Source organism: Myotis nattereri (assembly GCF_964212035.1).
Source record: "Myotis nattereri genome assembly, chromosome: 1".
NCBI lineage: Eukaryota > Metazoa > Chordata > Mammalia > Chiroptera > Vespertilionidae > Myotis > Myotis nattereri.
The window spans coordinates 100,912,803-100,931,182 of record NC_138075.1 but is presented as its reverse complement, the minus strand read 5'-3'; the positions used below and the strand labels follow the sequence as shown (position 1 = coordinate 100,931,182).

The window sequence follows — 18,380 nt, the reverse complement described above, 5'->3', positions numbered from 1 at the left end:
CTGCCCCTTCTGATATGTATGAGAAGGGTAGTTTAGGAGTGAAAACCCTGTCAGGAATTTTTTTTTTTTATTCTGGCTTGCTCAGTTTTCAATTTTATAAGGATTTTAATTGGGTCTTTATGAAATAGACATTTTAAAAATTACCCCTACTTGTTTTCTATGTTACCATTGTGGTAGTATTACAAAATAGTTGTGAAAGACTTTCTAAAAGAGGGGTGACATCTTAGTAGAATTATAAAGAACACAGAGATTTGTATGATTAAAGACAGGAAACATCACCAATGGGTGTTATAGAAAGTTATATGGCCAGAGTGTGAAATTCAGGGTGGGAAGTGGTAAGGTGTTGGACTGGAAGGATTAGGTAAAGCTAATCATGAAAGACCTTGTTTGCCATGCCAAGAAGTTTGAATTTTATCACAAAAGCAACAGAGAGCCAAGGATTAAGCATGACAGTGGCATGATCAAATTCTTTTAGACCACTGGCAGTAACTGTAGAAGGGAATTTGAGAATAGTATGCTTAGGTAAGAAGACTAGTTGCTGTCTGAACTATGAAAAAAATGAATGAAATCTAGAGGATCTGATGCCTAATTTAGAAATGGGGAAGTAGGAAGAAGGAGGTGGAAAAATTAAGGCTTTTAGCTTGGATGACTGGATATATGATGGTTCAATTAATTGTAATAGGTTAACAGGAGGAGGAACAGACTTGCAGAATCACCAGATGGGAATGTTGATGTTCTGAGAGATATATCTTTGGAACATATAATAAGAGATATTTTATACATGTGCCTAGAGTTTAGCAAAAATCTGGGCTAGAAATTAAGATTTCTTTATCTGGTCATCAGCATACAGGTGGTAATTAAAGCCATGATAGTGGATGAAATTACAAGAGTGAATATGTACAAGGGCTAAGGACTCAAGTCGTTTTACAGTTTTCATTTGTATTAGATATCTAAAAGCTAGAGGCCCGGTGCACGAAATTTGTGCACTCAGGGGAGGGAGGTCCCTCAGCCCAGCCTGAGCCCTCTCGCAGTCTGGAAGCCCTCGGGGGTTGTCTGACTGGCAGCTTACATCCGCTCCCCCTAAGCCATCAGTTGGACATCCTTAGGGCTGCCGCGGAGGTGGGAGAGGCTCCCACCACCTCCACTGTGCTCACCAGCTGTGAGCCTGGCTCAGGGCTTCTGGCTGAGTGGTGCTCCCCCTGTGGGAGCGCACTGACCATGAGCAACTCCTGCGATGAGCGTCTGTCCCCTGGTGGTCAGTGCACGTCTTATCTACCTATTGTTCTGCCATTTGGTTGATTTGCATATTAGCCTTTTATTATATAGGATCTTTTATTTCTAGAAGTTTCACTTTGCTCTTTTTTCTTTTATATATATTTTAATTTATTTCAGAGAGAAAGGGAAAGAGAAGCATCAATGATGATGATGAGAGAGGATCATTAATTGGCTGCCACCTGAATGCCCCCCACTGGGGATCAAGCCAGCAACCCAGGCATATGCCTTTGACTGGAATCAAACCCGGGACCCTTCAGTCCACGGGCTGACACTTTATCCACTGAGCCAAACCAGCTAGGGCACACTTTGCTCTTTTCTATATCTTCTATTTATGTCCTTATTATGTTCATGCTTTCATTTAAGTTCCTTAACATATTTATAATAACTGTCTAAAATTCTTGTCTGCTTTCAATCATTATTGGGGTTTTTTTAGTCTATTTATATTTCCCTACTTTGATTCCCACTTTCCTGCTTCTTCCTAGTAATTGCTAAGTGTCTAAATTTTTTCTTCTTCTTTTAAAGAGCACCTTTACTTGGAAGACAGTTAAATTGCCTGCAGATTAGCTTTCAAGACTTGAATGTAAGCTCTGTTGGTATGGACTTACGGTGGCCTTTAATCTAGGATTATTTAGCCTTAATATCAAGGCATGGCCCTTCTGGGGTCTCTATTAACTGTACCAGATGTTCAAAAAGGTCTCATTACTGTGAGGGATCAGAACTCTACCATCTCTCAATTCTTTGTTAGTGCTGGGACTTAATTAGCCTATTGCTTCCTAGTAGTTTGTTCTGTACTCAGTAATTGTTCTTGGACCAACCACTTGAAATTTCATTCTAAGTATGCAGGGCACAGTATGCAGCTAAAGACTCAGTGAGACCCCATGCACATGTTTGGGGCTCTTTATCTGGGCAATGCCCTTCTGTTTGATACACTGGCCCACAAAGTCGAGCCATTGCAGCCTCCCTGATCCCTGATCTGTTTCCCCAACTCAGTGAGACCACCATGCTCTGTTTAGAATCCCCTTCCATTTACTATATATGATCCAGAAAGTTTCTCCAGGCAGAAAATCAGGGACATACATATTAGGGCTCTCTCCCTTTGTTTCCCTTCTCTCAGTGATCAAAATTCTGCATTGCCAGTTGTCCAATGTTTGCAAACAGATGTTTCATAGATTTTGTCCAGTTCTTCCTTTATTTACAATGAAGAAAGGCACCTGGGACCAGGGCTTTGCTCCGGCAGCCAGCAGGCACCTAGGACTTGGGGTCCCTCACAGCCCTGGCTTCGTCCAGAAGGACGTCCGATCTAATTAGCATATTATGCTTTTATTATTATAGACTAGTGCCCCGGTGCACAAAATTTGTGCACATTAAAGGGGAAATAGAGGAAATATTTTAATATTGCTATTTGCCCTTTCTCTGTAATAGAAGTGTCAGAGATGAAAGAAAATTAGTAAAATGTATATGAAAATCTTCCTCCTGTCAGAGTCTGGGGTGCGCCGCTTGACCCAGAGTCAAGTCCCAGCCCACCCGGCCAGCCCCACCCCCCATATTGGGCAAGATCCAGACCAGGCCAGCCCCACCCCTGTCAAGCCCCACTGGGCAGGGTGTGCAGCTTCAGGTCCCCCGGCGCATGGCGGGCAGGGGGTGCAGCCTCAGGTTGCCTGGCCTGGCGCCAGGGCAGGGGACATGGCCTGAGGTCCCCTGTCAAGCCCTGCCAGGTGGGGGGCTCAGCCTCACGTGCCCCGGGGCTGGGTGCGTGGTCTGAGATCCCCCAGGCCGGTGCAGGGGGAACGCCTTGAGGTCCCTATCAAGCTCTGTCAGGTGGGGCATGCGGCCTGAGTTCCCCCATCAAGCCCTGCTGGCAGGGGGCGTGGCCTGAGATCCCCCAGCCTGGCGCTGGGGCAGGGGGCACAGCCTGAGGTTCCCCGTCAAGCCCTGCCAGGTGGGGGGCACAGCCTGAGGTCACCTTTCGAGCTCTGTCAGGCGGGGCACGTGGCCTGAGGTCCCCCATCAAGCCCCACCAGGTTGGGGGCACAGCCTCAGGTCTCCTGCCCTGGCCCAGCGGCACGCAGGCTCAGGTCCCTGATGATTGCAGCCATTCTTGTGTTATGCAATCCCTGCTTCCGCTGTAGGCACAGCCATCTTGACTGTTAGATGGTCAATTTGCATATTCCCTCTTTATTATATATTAGAGGCCCGGTGCACAAAAATTTGTGCACTCGGGAGGGTCTCTCAGCCTGTCCTGTGCCCTCTCGCAGTCTGGGACCCCTCGGGGGATGACCACCTGCTGACTTAGGCCCACTCCCTGGGGGGGGATTGGACCTAAGCTGGCAGTCAGACATCACTCTGGCAGCCCGGGAGCCCTCGGGGGATGTCCACTTGCCAGCAGGTAGCAGGCCTAAGCTGCAGTCGGACATCGTTAGCGCTGCTGAGGAGGCAGGAGAGGCTCCCACCACCACCGCTGTACTGGCAGCCGCCAGCCTTGCTTGTGGCTGAGCAGAGCTCCGCCTGTGGGAGCACACTGACCACCAGAAGCAGCTCCTGCATTGAGCATCTGCCCACTGGTGGTCAGTGTGTGTCATGGTGACCAGTCTTTGCCAGTTGTTCTGCTGTTAGGGTCAATTTGCATATTACCCTTTTATTATATAGGAGTGCCTGGCCAGCCTGGGTGAGGGGCTAATGGCTGTTTGCAGGCTGGCCACAGCCCCTTCAGTGTGGGGGTCCCCATTGGGGTGCGTGGCCAGCCTGGGTGAGTGGTTGATGGCTGTTTACAGGCTGGCTACAGCCCTTTCAGGGTGGGGGTCCCTGCTGGGGTGCCTGGCCAGCCTGGGTGAGGGGCTGATGGCTGTTTGCAGGCTGGTCAAGCCCCCCAATGGGGACCCTCACCCCATGAGGATGTGGCCAGCCTGGGTGAGGGGCTGCGGGAGGTGACTGCACCCATCCGGGGAAGGCACCTCCCCCGTCACCCACCACTGCTGATGCTGCCAGCCACCATGGCCACCTGCCCTCGGCCCTTGCAGCCACTGCAGCTTTGTCCGGAAGGACATTCAGGAGACGTCCGGTCTATCTGGTCTAATCAGCATATTACCCTTTTATTAGTATACTAGAGGCCCGGTGCACGATGCACTGGGGGGTGGGGTTCCCTCAGCCCAGTCTGCCCCTCTCACGGTCTGGGAGCCCTCAGTGGATGTCTACTGATGGCCACAGTCTAGCAGCAGAAGCTTGGAGCAGGCGTCCCGTGTGTATGTGTGTGTGTATGTGTCTGCTGGGGCCTGCCCCCAGCCGCACCACGTAGGCTCGGAGCAGTTGGCTGTGTGTGTGTGTGTGTCTGCTGGGGGCCTGCCCCCAGCCACACCGTGGAGGCTTGGAGCAGGCACCCCTCTGTGTTGATCTCTCAGGCTCCTGGCCTCCACTGCGTGTTGTACTCTCCCTTGAGCTGTGGACATGGTGGGGTGGTGCCTGCAGGCTGCACTTTCCTGCTCACAGATCGCCAGATTGCCGCGGAGACCTGGGGGCAGGCCCTCCTGGGTGCTGCCTAAAGCCGCACTTTCCTGCTCTCAGATTGCCATGGGGTCCCGGCTGGGTGCGGGGCTTAGGCGGCACACGGGGGTCCTGGCTGGGCGCAGGGTTTAGGGGGCACATTGGAGTCCCGGCTGGGGGGCGGGGCTTAGGCGGGGCTGGGCTTAGGCAGCGCAGGGCTTAGGCGGCACATGGAGGTCCTGGCTGGGGGCGGGGCTTAGGCAGCACACGGGGGTCCCGGCTGGGGGCGACGCAGAGCTTAGGTGGCACACGGGGGTCCTGGCTGGGGGCAGGGCTTAGGCGGCACATGGGGGACCCAACTGGGGGCAGGGCTTAGGCGGCACACGGGGCCCAGATGGTGGCTCCCGCTGTTCCGCCCTGCCTGCAGTATGCAAATTAGCTGCCATCTTTGTTGGCAGCTAATTTGCATATCATGCTGATTAGCCAATGGGAGGCATAGCAAAGGTCCGGTCAATTACCATCTTTGTCTATCTTTAACAGAGGCTACTTATGAGGACTGGATTTTTTGTTTTCATACTGTTGGAATGTTTTTCATCCTTGAACTTTTATTTTATATACTTAAGAAAACAGTTAAAATTTAATAAAATGTTTACTAAAATTCAGTGATTATAAGGCTATATGAGAGCTTCGTATTTTGATGGCAGTTGGTAGTATCACAAACTGGCAAAATCATCCTTCATGGTGACTAAATCAGAGCTTATTTTGAGTAACTGTTATATGACACACATCATATTAACCATTTTATATATACTTACCTTATTTAAATCTCTAACCAAGCCTATCACGTAGATTCTATTTCTCACTTACTGGAGGAAATAGATTTAGAAGACTGAAGTATCTTGTCAAGAGACATAAAACTCCAGAGCCTATGCTTTCAATCCCTATACTTTAGTATTGTTCAAAAGGGGTCTGAAAATTAGTTTTTTGGTTTTTTAAGGTTATTATCCCAGACAAAAGACCAGGTTTGAATCTGTATCCATTTCGTCAAGTAAAAATAGTGTATTCACTATACTTCTTTGAAAATATCATATTTGTATGGAAGTGAGTAGGCGATTAGAATCAAAATATTTTTTAGCCATAGCCTGCTCTGTTCATACAAGTTTAATGTTTTAACCCTTTTGTTTTGAATTTCCTCTGTAAAACGCAAACTTGAAATAACAGTTTTAGTCAGCTTTTGCAATTTTGTGTAATTTAACTGTTAATTTCAATGGAATACTTTTTTTTAATTTGAAGAAATGTACAGTGTGTCGAAAAAAATCTTTCTACCTAAAATACTTGTACTACTAACTCTATTGTTATCAACATCCTTTCAAGACTACTAAAGTCCCTCTATTTTAGAAACAAATGAACAAAAGTCTCTTTATAATGCTATATATTCTGTTTGCTTTTTAAAAAAATACATAAACTTACCTATTTCCCCCTCTTTTTAGGAACACCATCTTCAACGGGCTATTTCAGCACAGCAAGTGTATGGCGAGAAGAGGGATAATATGGTTATACCTGTCCCAGAGGCAGAAAGTAATATTGCTTACTATGAGTCTATATATCCTGGGGAATTTAAGATGCCAAAGCAGCTCATTCACATACAGCGTAAGTATCTACTCTCTTAATAATTATCCTATATAATAAAAGGGTAATATGCAAGTTGACCCTAATGGCGGAATGACCAGACTGACTGCTCAACCAAGCACTGTGAGGCGCGCTGACCACCTCTCAGTCCCATTCTGGCTGTCAGCCTCCCATTGCCCGATGGGAAATGGGGAACCACCCAGCAGCAGTGGGTGGGGCCAACTGCAGGCAGCCGGGGAAAGATGGCCCTAATCACAAGCCAGGCCTTGGGACCATATCTGCACATGAATTTCATGCACCAGGCCTCTAGTATTTTCTATATTTATCTTCCAATGTAACTCTTGACAGATTTTTATCTGTTCAAGGCCATTTTCAGTACCCATTTCATTGACCAGCATTAATGAAATGAGCATTATTAAAGCCCCTTTTCAACTTTTAAAATTGTGTTTGAGAATTCTGCCTGACAAAACTGATACCATTTTTATCCTAGATTTTTAGTTCCATCTCAACATGGGATTTTATGCTACTTTACACAAATGGTATAAATGATATGCCTCAGATATAGAAATGGTTTTCTTACTGTTCAGAAACTGTAATGTTAATAGTCTTAAAGAACATCTTAATGTCAGTCAGGAGTTGGCAAACTTTCTGTAAAGGTTCAAATAGTAAATGTTTTAGGCTTTCTTTTCTGTCATTTGTTACATGTATTCAACTCTGCTGTATTTTGTAAGGCAACATCAGCAATAAACAATACATAAACAAATGGACATGGTTGTGTTCCCATACAACTTTATTGACAAAAAAAAAGATGGCAACCCAGTATTGGCCCGTAGGCCATATTTGCCAGTCCTTGATCTGCGTTTCTAATTTTTTTTTTAATTTAGTGTTCTAATTGTTTTACTTGGTAGTGATAGGTTCTTCATTAGAAATTATCTTTCTTTTTTAATGATTTTATTGATTTCAGAGAGAGGAAGGGAGAGGGATAGAAACATCAATGATGAGAGAGAATCATTGATTGGCTGCCTCCTGCACACCTCTTACTGGGAATTGAGTCCATAACCCAGGCATGTGCCCTGACCGGAAATCGAACTGTGACCTCATTGTTCGTGGATCAATGCTCAACCACTGAGCAACACTGACTGAGCTAGAAATGATTTTTCAATAGCTATCACAGATGATGCTAAATAGCTGAGAGCTTGTAGATTTAAAGGAATATGTACTGTATATTTCATTCTCTTAATCCCCAAGTAGTTGACAACTTAAAACATAATTGATCGGTACTAAGGTAAAATTGCAACAGCTTTCATTGTTGTCTTGCTGACCTTTATAATCAAGAGGTTTTTCCAGGGGGCTTTCTAAACTTTATTCAGGACAATATAAATCTATTTTGTTTTTATTATTCTTTCTAAGGACACAGAGAAACTAGTTTTTATCTCATTAACTACTTTTCTAACTCATTTAACTTTTTCTCCACATGATCTAGTTTTTGTCGTGAGTTTTAAACGTTTATTTTATTATTTCTTAAATATAAAAACCAAAAGTAAACATAGTGGCCATATTGGTTATCAGTACTATACTGGCAGTTGATTTGATTTAAAGTTTATTAATCCTCTCATGGAAAATCTGTACAATCACCACAGATAAAGTCACTGAAGAATCTTTACTCCTTTTTACAGCACCAGCATTGACCTTTGCAGTCCCCCTGCCTTTCTTCATTCTGTTCTTATGTTCCTTTTGATGTTTTCTTGAGGTCTTCTTTTCAAACAGGCCATGTCTTGTAAGTCTATGTTTGGGTTCATTTTTCTTTGTATAATCTAGGGAATCAAATTATGCCAAAGCCAGTTGTCTTACACTCACTACCAAAATGGATTCTGAATCCAAATATAAAGATGGCATCTGTTGTGGTCTTGTACATTTTGGCTAGTTTTTTTCAAACTTTTGTGTTAAGTACTATTGCCTTCCCTTGGCAAAGGACATCAATGACCATGTGTTTCTGCTGAAATAGTTTGTTGGTCAGGAACTTCCTGGTCTGGATAGTTATGTTGTTCACGATGGCAGCCCATCTTCGAGTAGCCAGGGAGGAAAAGAGCTGGCTCATGTCTACTTCATTATGTTGAACACCTGAAACTGTCATAGCCAGAGTGACTTTAAATTCCTGAATCCATTTTTGAGTCCAGAGTGCCTTTTGTTTCACAAAATCTTGACCCATAATATTTCAGGCCCTAGCTATTCCCTCAGAGATATTTCTAGAGGCTGCAATTCCAAGATCGGGATGCCAGCATGGCAGGTGTGGTCTCTCTTTCAGACCACAGACTTCTTGTTATGTCCTCGCATGGTGCAAAGGGGCATTTGATATTTTTAACTTGAGATATTTTTTCATCTTTAACTCTAATTGGCACCTAACCATATTGATTTCCTTTAGAAAAAAATAATAATTTCACTTAAAGGTTACTTTGAAATGAACCAAATAAGTGTCATGTATTTTCTTGCCCACTCACATAATTAATTACACATAAGGCACAGACACGGACATTTTAAACAAATTTGTTCAATATTAGAACCTAAAAGTTAGTTCTCTGGAAAATCACCTCTATCTGTAAGTTATAAATCTGATCTTCTATATAGATTTACTAGAGCCACATTGTATTCCACAGCCACAGACTATATTATCTTACAAATGCATGCTTTTAGGTTAAAACAGGATTGAGTAAGATAAAATTACATTAATCAATTTACATTACCAAAAAAAATTTGCATGTTTTACAAATACACTGCTTATTGATGACTAAAATCCACAAAACATTTTGCAGGTACTGAATGAATTAAATTCTGGTTAGAAAAGTCAAAAGCTATATTTAAAAAGAAATTGACTTTGCTGACTTTGGAAAATCTCAAATCTATTCTTATCTTCAGTTGGCTTAGGAAAGAGATCTTAATTTACTCTCTCATATCTAGTCAGAGCTTAAAAGCAAGAAACCCATAAAAAAATCATTATTCCCTTCTTTAGTTTCATCCTGTGGGTACCTTCTAATCTAATTCACTGAGTACTGCTCAGCATTCCTTGATCCAAGGAGTATTAAAATGTTTCTCTTTTGATTGGTGACCTGTAAAACTTCTAGATTACACAGTTAGGACTTCTCCTTTCCTATTTATACTGGAAGAAAGGACAAAACAGTTCTGACCTGAAGACAGAAACAATTCTCTCTCTCCCTTTCCCATGCACTTGGGTTTCAAAGCTCTGCTGTTAATCCTCAAAGGAAACATTTTCTAAAAGATCTTAATAGAGGAGAAGCAAGATGGTGGCATAAGTAAACACCTATACTTGCTGCCTCTCACAACCACATCAAAATTACAACTAAAAGGCAGAACAGCGACCACCCAGAACTGCGGTAAAGCTGGCCGAGTGGAAGTTCCACAACTGGAGAGGTGAAGAAAGCACATTAAGACTGGTAAGAGGTGCAGAGGCACAGAAAATGCTGGCACCTGAATGTGCTGCTCTTTTAATTGGGAGGAAGATACAAGCTCCTGCTTGCTCTGAAATCCAGTTCCAGACAAGTCTCTGGGGGACCCAGACACATAAGGGGAGAAACTGGACTGTCTGGCATCAGGACAGGAACGCAAGGGCAGCTTTCTCACAGAAGTGCTTGCAGCGATCATTGTTCCTGTATGGGGGTACGGGATGCGGAGACCTGGGGACCTCTCCAGTGCAGGGCTGACTGGCAGCCATTACTGTTTGCTCCGCCCAGGTGATTCCCAGAGACCTGCCCCACCCAATTTAAAACCCCACCCAAGCTGTGCGCATCGGCGTTTGCATATGAATGGCCTGTCCTTTCTTCACTTAAAACCTGTCAAACTACAGCTGGGTAAGAGAACCCCAGAGCTTCCAAAAGAAGGCGCAGCAGCAGCCTGCTTTGCATCACTGCTGGGCCTCATCTGGGCACTTCCAAACCCCATACAGAAAGGAGGAATGTGCAAATCTCTCTGTAGCTCTTGCTGGGCAGCCCCAGACAGAGGCTGACCTTGCACCTCCTTGGAGGTCCAAGAGCCAGTGTACCCAGTGGTCAGAGTGAGACCATACCGGATTACAACTCTTCACATCCATAAGAGACACACTGAAGGGACAGACTCAGTGAGCACCAAAGCCCCACTAAAGCAAGTCCTGCTCCATAAGGGTATGTCCTGCACAACAAATCTTCCATTACAGACACAGCTGGTCATCACAGCCAATTGACCTGGAGGTCAATTCCTCCCAGTGATACCAACAGCAGTCAAGGTTAACTACAACAAGACTGTGCAAACAGCCCACAAAGGGGTGCACCAAGAGCATCCATCTCAGGTGACTGGGGAGGCTGAGCCACTGGGCCCTATAGGACACCTACCACACAAGGCCACTCTCTCAACTCAAGGAGACTTAGCAGCTACCCAGTACATAGAAACAAACACAGGGAAGCAGCCAAAATGTGGAGACAGAGAAACGTGTCACAAATGAAAGAAATGGAGGAAAGCAAACTACTGGATATAGAGTTCAAAATCACGGTTATAAGGTTACTCAAGAATCTTCTAGAAACCTCCGAGGAACTTAGTGCAACTTTCAAGGATCTTAATAAGAATGCCAAAAAAAAAATGGAAAATGACCAGTTAAGAAATAGAACATACCCTGAGTGAAATAAATAATATACAGAGATCCAACAGCAGACTAGAGGATCCCAAGAATCAAGTCAAAGATTTGGAATACAAAGAAGCTAAAAACACCCAACCAGAAAAGCAAAAAGAAAAAGAATCGAAAAATATGAAGATAGTGCAAGGAGCCTCTGGGACAACTTCAAGCCTACCAACATCCCAATTATGGGGTTCCAGAAGAAGAGAGAGCAAGATATTGAAAACCTATTTGAAGAAATAATGACAGTAAACTTCCCCTACCTGGTGAAAAAAAGAGACTTACAATTCCAGAAAGCACAGAGAACCCCAAACAAAAGGAACCCAAAGAGATCACGCCCAGACACATCATAATTAAAATGCCAACAGTTAAAGACAAAGAGAGAATCTTAAAAGCAGCAAGAGAGAAACAGTTACCTACAAGGGAGTACCCATAGTACTGTTAGCTGATTTCTCAACAGAAGCTATGCAGGCCTGAAGGGAGTGGCAAGAAATATACAAAGTGATAAATAGCAAGAACCTACAACCAAGATTACCCAGCAAAGCTATCATTTAGAATTGAACATTAGATAAAGAGCTTCACAGACAAGAAGAAGCTAAAGGAGTTCATCACCACCAAACCAGTATTATTTGAAATGCTGAAAGGTATTCTCTCAGAACAGGAAGAAGAAGAAAAAGGTGAAGATAAAAAGTTATGAATAACAAAGTGACAACAAATACATATCTATCAACAAGTGAACCTAAAACCCAAAATGAATAAAAAACCTGATTAACAGAACAGACTGGTGAATGTAATAGAATCAGGGGCATGGACGGGGAGCAGACTTACAATTCTTGGGGGAAAGGGGCTGTGGGGGGTGTGGGAAGAGATGGGACAAAGAGCTTACACCTATGGTTGAGTTCAGTGTGTGGAGGAGGCCCGGAGTGGGATGGGAACTGGGTGGAGGGGAGCTATGGGGAGAAAAAAGAGGAACATCTGTAATAATCTGAACAATAAACATTTATGAAACAAATAAAAGGTCTTGATATGTTTGTGTGTGTGTGTGTAGATATAGACATGCATTTCTAGTTCCACTAGAAGAGCAAGAAGCAAAGAATATTCAGTAGCAATGAGCACACCTAGCACTTAATTTTTAATCTCTTCCCTACTAAATGGAACCAAGAATCTATGGTGAAGTGGCTGATGTCAGTGACTGGGACAGGGTAGGCACAAGATGAATCTAGAACATCTTTTCATGCCAGAAATTAAGTACACAGGAGTTTCCACTAATTCTGGCACAATATAAGTGGAAGATTTTAAGTACAGCAGTGAATTATAATTGAAAAACTAGGAATTCATGAGGCCAACATGATGACAAATAGATGAGTGGTGGATAAGAGTACCTCTCATGCTTTTACTGTGGAATGCCAAGAGCTGAATGGTACATGTGAAGAGAGTGCTGGATTTGGGAAATTATTTTCACAATTAACATGGTCAAGATTGAATCACATAAAAATCATCAATATGTGCTCAATATAAAAGGAAATTTTGAGGTGCAGGATATTTGCATGGTATTAAGTTCTCAAACTGCTTATTAGTTACAAGGATGGAAAAAATACAGTGGAGTAATCAGGCAGTTTCTTGAATGTGATCAAAATTATCATCACTCACGAACAACAGATGAACATTGTGTGCCTTTAGATGTATCCTGAGGAATATTAAAAATTGAGTATGCAATATGCCAGCCAATACTACATAATCTAATCACAGTGAGGGAGAAAAATCAGACAAGGTGAGAAATGTGATGATAATAGATAATAATAAAATAATATCCTGGGAAGAGGATATTTTTTCTTCAAAAAATATCAATGTCTTTTTTTTTTTTACTTTTTTTTAATATATTTTTTATTGATTAAGATATTACATATGTGTCCGTGTCCCCACATTACCCTCTACCCCCCCGCCCCCCCAACTCATGCCCTCACCCCCCCTGCCCCCCCCCCCCCCCCCCGTTGTCCGTGTCCATTGGTTAGGCCTATATGCTTGCATAGAAGTCCTTTGGTTGATCTTTCCCCCTTATACCCACCCTCCCCTACCTTCCCTCCAAGGCCCGACAGTTCAATCAGTGCCTCTCCGTCTCTGGATCAGTCCTTGTTCATCAGTTTATGTTGTTCATTATATTCCACAAATGAGTGAGATCATGTGGTATTTATCCGCTCTCCAGTTCCATCGATGCTGTGGCAAATGGTAAGAGTTCCTTTTTCTTCTTCCTCTTCTTAAAGAATACCTTTCAGCATTTCATATAATGCTGGTTTGGTGGTGATGAACTCCTTTAGCTTTTTCTTATCCGTGAAGCTCTTTATCTGACCTTCTATTCTGAATGATAGCTTTGCTGGTTAAAGTAATCTTGGTTGTAGGTTCTTGCTATTCATCACTTTGAATATTTCTTGCCACTCTCTTCTGGCCTGCATGGTTTCTATTGAGAAATCAGCTGACAGTCGTATGGGTACTACCTTCTAGGTAACTGACTGTCTTTCTCTTGCTGCTTTTAAGATTCTCTCCTTGTCTTTTGCCCTTGGCATTTTCATTATGATGTGTCTTGGTGTGGTCCTCTTTGGATTCCTTTTGTTTGGGGTTCTCTGTGCTTCCTGGACTTGTAAGTCTATTTCTTTCACCAGGTAGGGGAAGTTTTCTGTCATTATTTCTTCGAATAGGTTTTCAATATCTTGCCCTCTCTCTTCTTCTGGTACCCCTATAATTCTGATGTTGGTACACTTGAAGTTGTCCCAGAGGCTCCTTACACTATCTTCATATTTTTGGAATCTTTTTTCTTTTTCGGTTGGGTATTTTTTGTTTCTTTTTATTTCAAATCTTTGACTTGATTCTTGGGATCCTCTTGTCTGCTGTTGGATCTCTGTAAATTATTCTTTATTTCAGTCAGTGTATGCTTAATTTCTAGTTGGTCCTTTTTCATGTCCTCCAGGGTCTCACTATACTTATTGAGGGACTCACTAAATTTATCGGCGGTTTCCATAAAATTCTTGAAAAACCTTATAAATGTGGCCTTGAACTCTATATCCACTCGTTTGCTTTCCTCCATTTCTGCCATTTGTGACCTGTTTCTTTGTCTCCGCATTTTGGTTGCTTCCCTGTGTTGATAGAGTGGCTTTGTGTGCTAGGTGTCCTGTAGGGCCCAGTGTCTCAGCCTCCCCAGTTACCTGAGGTGGACACTCTTGGTGCACCCCCTTGTGGGCTTTGTGCACAGTCTTGTTGTAGTTATGCCTTGGTTGTTGTAGGATCACTGGGAGGAATTGACCTCGAGGCCCATTGGCAGTGAGAATCAGCTGTGTCTGCAGTGGGAGAACTTCTGTGCTGGAGACACCCTTCAGGGGCAAGACTTGCTTCAGTGGGGCTTTGGTGCTCACTGAGACTGCACCCTGAGTGTGTCCCTTATGGATCTGAGGAGTTGTGATCTGGATGGTCCCCCTCTGACCACTGGGTACAGTGGCTCTTGGATCTAAGGAGGTGCTAATTTAGCCTCTGCCTGAGGTTACACAGCAGGAGCTACGAAGAGAACTGCAGAGTCCCCTTCCTTTTTTGGAGTTTGGAGGTGCCCAGATGAGGCCCAGCTGTGAAGCGATGCAAGCTGCTGTGGGGCCTTGGGCCTTCTCTTGGAAGTTCTGGGTCTGTCTGGCCTGGCTGCAATTAGGTAATTATCAGGTTGAAAAGGGCCGGGGCATTCATATGCAAAATCCTCTGCCGCAGCCTGGGTGGGGCGGGGTCTCAAGGAATCAAAGGGCGGAGCAAGCAGCTATGGCGGATCCTTAGCCCTGCCCTAAGGAGTCGCGCGTCTCAGTGTCCCAGTATCAGCTGCAAGCACCTCTGAGGGAAAGCCGCCCTCAAGTTCGCCGGCTGCCAGACAGTCCATTTTCTCCCCGTATGAGTCCTGGGTCCCCAGAGACTTCCCGGAACCGGAGTTCAGAGCCGTCGGGAGCTTGTGACTCCCTCCGAATTCAAAAAGACAGCCGCGTCCTCAGGTGCCAGCCCCTTTCCGTGCGCGCGAGCCCCCCTACCTCTGCACTTTACTTCCGCAGCTCCTCTGGCTCTCAGTCTTTCCTTCTAGTTGTAGAATTTACACTCAAGCCAGGCTTCCTGTAGTTCTGGATGATGTCCGTTTTGTGTTTTTGTTGTATTTTTCAATTGTTGTGGGAGGCAGCAATTTCCCAGTGTTTATCTATGTCGCCATCTTAGTTTCTCTCCAAAATATCACCCAAGCTGTGCTCAGTGGCTTTTGCATATGAATGGTCTTTCCTTTCTCATGCTAAAACTGTCTAGCTGCAGCTGGTTCAGGGAGCCCCAAATCTATCAATAAAAGGCCCAAGGCCACACCAGCACCAGCCTACCTTGTTTCACGGTTGGGCCTCGTCTGGGCACCTCCAAACCCCATACAAAGAAGTGGAATCTGCAGATTTCTCTGTAGCTCCTGCTGGGCAGCCCCAGGCAGTGGCAACTTTGCACCTCCCTGGAGAACCAAGAGCCAGTGTACCCAGTGGTCAGTGTGAGACCATACCAGATTACAACTCTTCACATCTATAAGTGACACACTTAAGGGCCAGACACAGTGAGCACCAAAGCCCCACTGAAGCAAGTCCTGCTCCATAAGGGTGTCTCCTGCACAGCAGTTCTCTACTGTAGTTGCAGCTGGTCTCCATAGCCAATTGGCCTGGAGGTCAATTCCTCCCAGTAACACCAACAGCAATCAAGGCTCAACTACAACAAAACTGTACCCAAAGCCCAGAGTGTCCACTTCAGGTAACTTGGGAGGCTGAGCCCCTGGCCGCTATAGGACACCTACTACACAAGGCCACTCTATCAACTCAAGGAGACTTAGCAGCTACCCAATACATAGAAACAAACACAGGGAAGCAGCCAAAATGTGGAGACAGAGAAACATGTCACAAATGAAAGAAATGGAGGAAAGCAAACTACTGGATATAGAGTTCAAAACCACAGTTATAAGGCTACTCAAGAATCTTCTAGAAACCTCTGAGGAACTTAGTGCGACTTTCAAGGATCTTAATAAGATTGCCAAAAAATGGAAATGGACCAGTCAGAAATTAAACATACACTAACTCAAATAAAAAATAATATATAGAGATCCAACAGCACACTAGAGGATCCCAAGAATCAAGTCAAAGATTTGGAATACGAAGAAGCAAAAAACACCCAACCAGAAAAGCAAAAGGAAAAAAGAATACAAAAATATGAAGATAGTGCAAGGAGCCTCTGGGACAACTTCAAGCCTACCAATATCCGTATTATGGGGTTCCAGAAGAAGAGAGAGAGCAAGATATTGAAAACCTATTTGAAGAAATAATGACAGGAAACTTCCCCTACCTGGTGAAAGAAGTAGACTTAAAAGTCCAGGATGTGCAGAGAACCCCAAACAAGAGTAATCCAAAGAGGACCACACCAAGACACATCATAAATAAAATGCCAAGAGCAAAAGACAAAGAGAGAATCTTAAAAGCAGCAAGTGAAAAACAGTTAGTTACCTACAAGGGAGTGCCCATACTACTGTCAGCTGATTTCTCAATAGAAACTATGCAGGCCAGAAGGGAGTAGCAAGAAATATTCCAAGTGATGAATACCAAGAACCTACAACCAAGTTTACCTAGCAAAGTTATCATTTAGAATTGAAGGTCAGATAAAGAGCTTCACAGATAAGAAAAAGCTAAAGGAGTTCATCACCACCAAACCAGTATTATGAAATGCTGAAGGGTATTCTTTAAGAAGAGGAAGAAGAAGAAAAAGATAAAGATAAAAAATATGAATAACAAAGTGACAACAAATACATATCTATCAACAATTGATTCTAAAAATCAAATGAATAAATAATCTGATAAGCAGAATAGACTGGTGGTTGGAATAGAATCGGGCATGGAAATGGAACAGACTGACGATTCTCAGAGGGAAGAGGGTGTGGGCGGGGGTGTGGGAAGAGATTAGCAAAGATCTTATATGTATGTATGCAGTACCTATGGACACAGACAATACGGTGGCAAGGGTCTGGGTTGGGGTGTGAACCAGGTGGAGAGGAGCTACAGGGGGGAAAAAAGAGGGACATCTGTAATAATCTCAACAATAAGATTAATAAACAAAAAAAAAGAAAAAAATAAGAGTGCAAAGGTGTTAACAGATTTTTATAAAGGAGTCTTAATATTTATTTACTTTAATTAGGAAATTGGGAATGCCATAGAAGTGTGATACAGGTCAGGTCAAAATAGAAAATGAAACAAAATAGTATATTTGATTTTTATTTTATTATAGTTGACATTCAATATTTATTTTCTATTAGTTTCAGGTGTACAGTATAGTGGTTAGACATTTACACAAGTTACACAGCAATCCTACAATACCATACATAGGTAGATATTACAGTACAGGGGATGGCAAAGGTAGGTTTACAGTTTGTATGGGTAAACATACAATAATTAATAATACAAGAGTAAACTGTTTCAGGTACTCACAACTGTAAACCTACTCTTGCCCCACTTTGTATTATTGACTTTATTCCCTGTGCTATACTTGACAGGAGTTGATGTCAGGTTGAGTTTTAAAACGAATAAATAGTCATTTGCTAGGTGAACAGGCAAGAAATGGTTAATGTAAAAGACTGAAGACATGAAATAACTTGCTGTATGAAATATGAATTTTTATATTGCTAGGTCATAAAGTACAGATGAGACTGGACAGAGTAGATAAGAAGGGCCTTATATATGTAATTATAAGGATTTGGATTCTAACGTGATGGGAAGTTAGTTAAGAGGAATTGGGCAAGGAAAAGCTGTGAGAAATTACAGTGTCAAGCTACTTACTATTTTAGTTTTATTATGGTCAACCTTGCCTCATTTTGATAAGTAGTTAAATGACATTTGATAATACAGAGCCGTGGTGCTTGCCTCTTTTTTTCAAATCTTGACAAATACAAGAAACACCTAACATTTCTATCACCATGACAGTGAGTCTCATGAGGGAACAAACCTCCTTAGCCAGGAATTCACTCACTGAGTGATAACTATTGTTGGCAGTGTCTTCTCACACTTCAGCTTTAAATACCACACCCTAAACTTTTGGTAAAGAAGTTAAATAATATATAAATTAGGACTTAAATATTCTAGAAACAAACTTATATAAAGATATCTTTCCCCGAAACCGGTTTGGCTCAGTGGATAGAGCATCAGCCTGCAGACTGAGAGGTCCCAGGTTCGATTCCGGTCAAGGGCATGTACCTGGGTTGCGGGCACATCCCCGGTGGGGGATGTGCAGGAGGCGGCTGGTCAATGTTTCTCTCTCATCGATG

The 18,380-nt window shown here is 43.4% G+C and overlaps 1 protein-coding gene across 2 annotated transcripts in view; it reads left to right on the top strand.

The window, feature by feature from the left end:
• The window catches only part of EPC1 (enhancer of polycomb homolog 1), an 84,782-nt gene that overhangs the window by 44,313 nt on the left and 22,089 nt on the right, over positions 1-18,380 (top strand). For both annotated transcript variants that reach the window (XM_081100743.1, XM_081100744.1), the window contains exon 2: positions 6,243-6,402. In XM_081100743.1, coding sequence (XP_080956869.1) covers positions 6,243-6,402 — 160 coding nt within the window. The remainder of the gene's footprint in view (positions 1-6,242; positions 6,403-18,380) is intronic.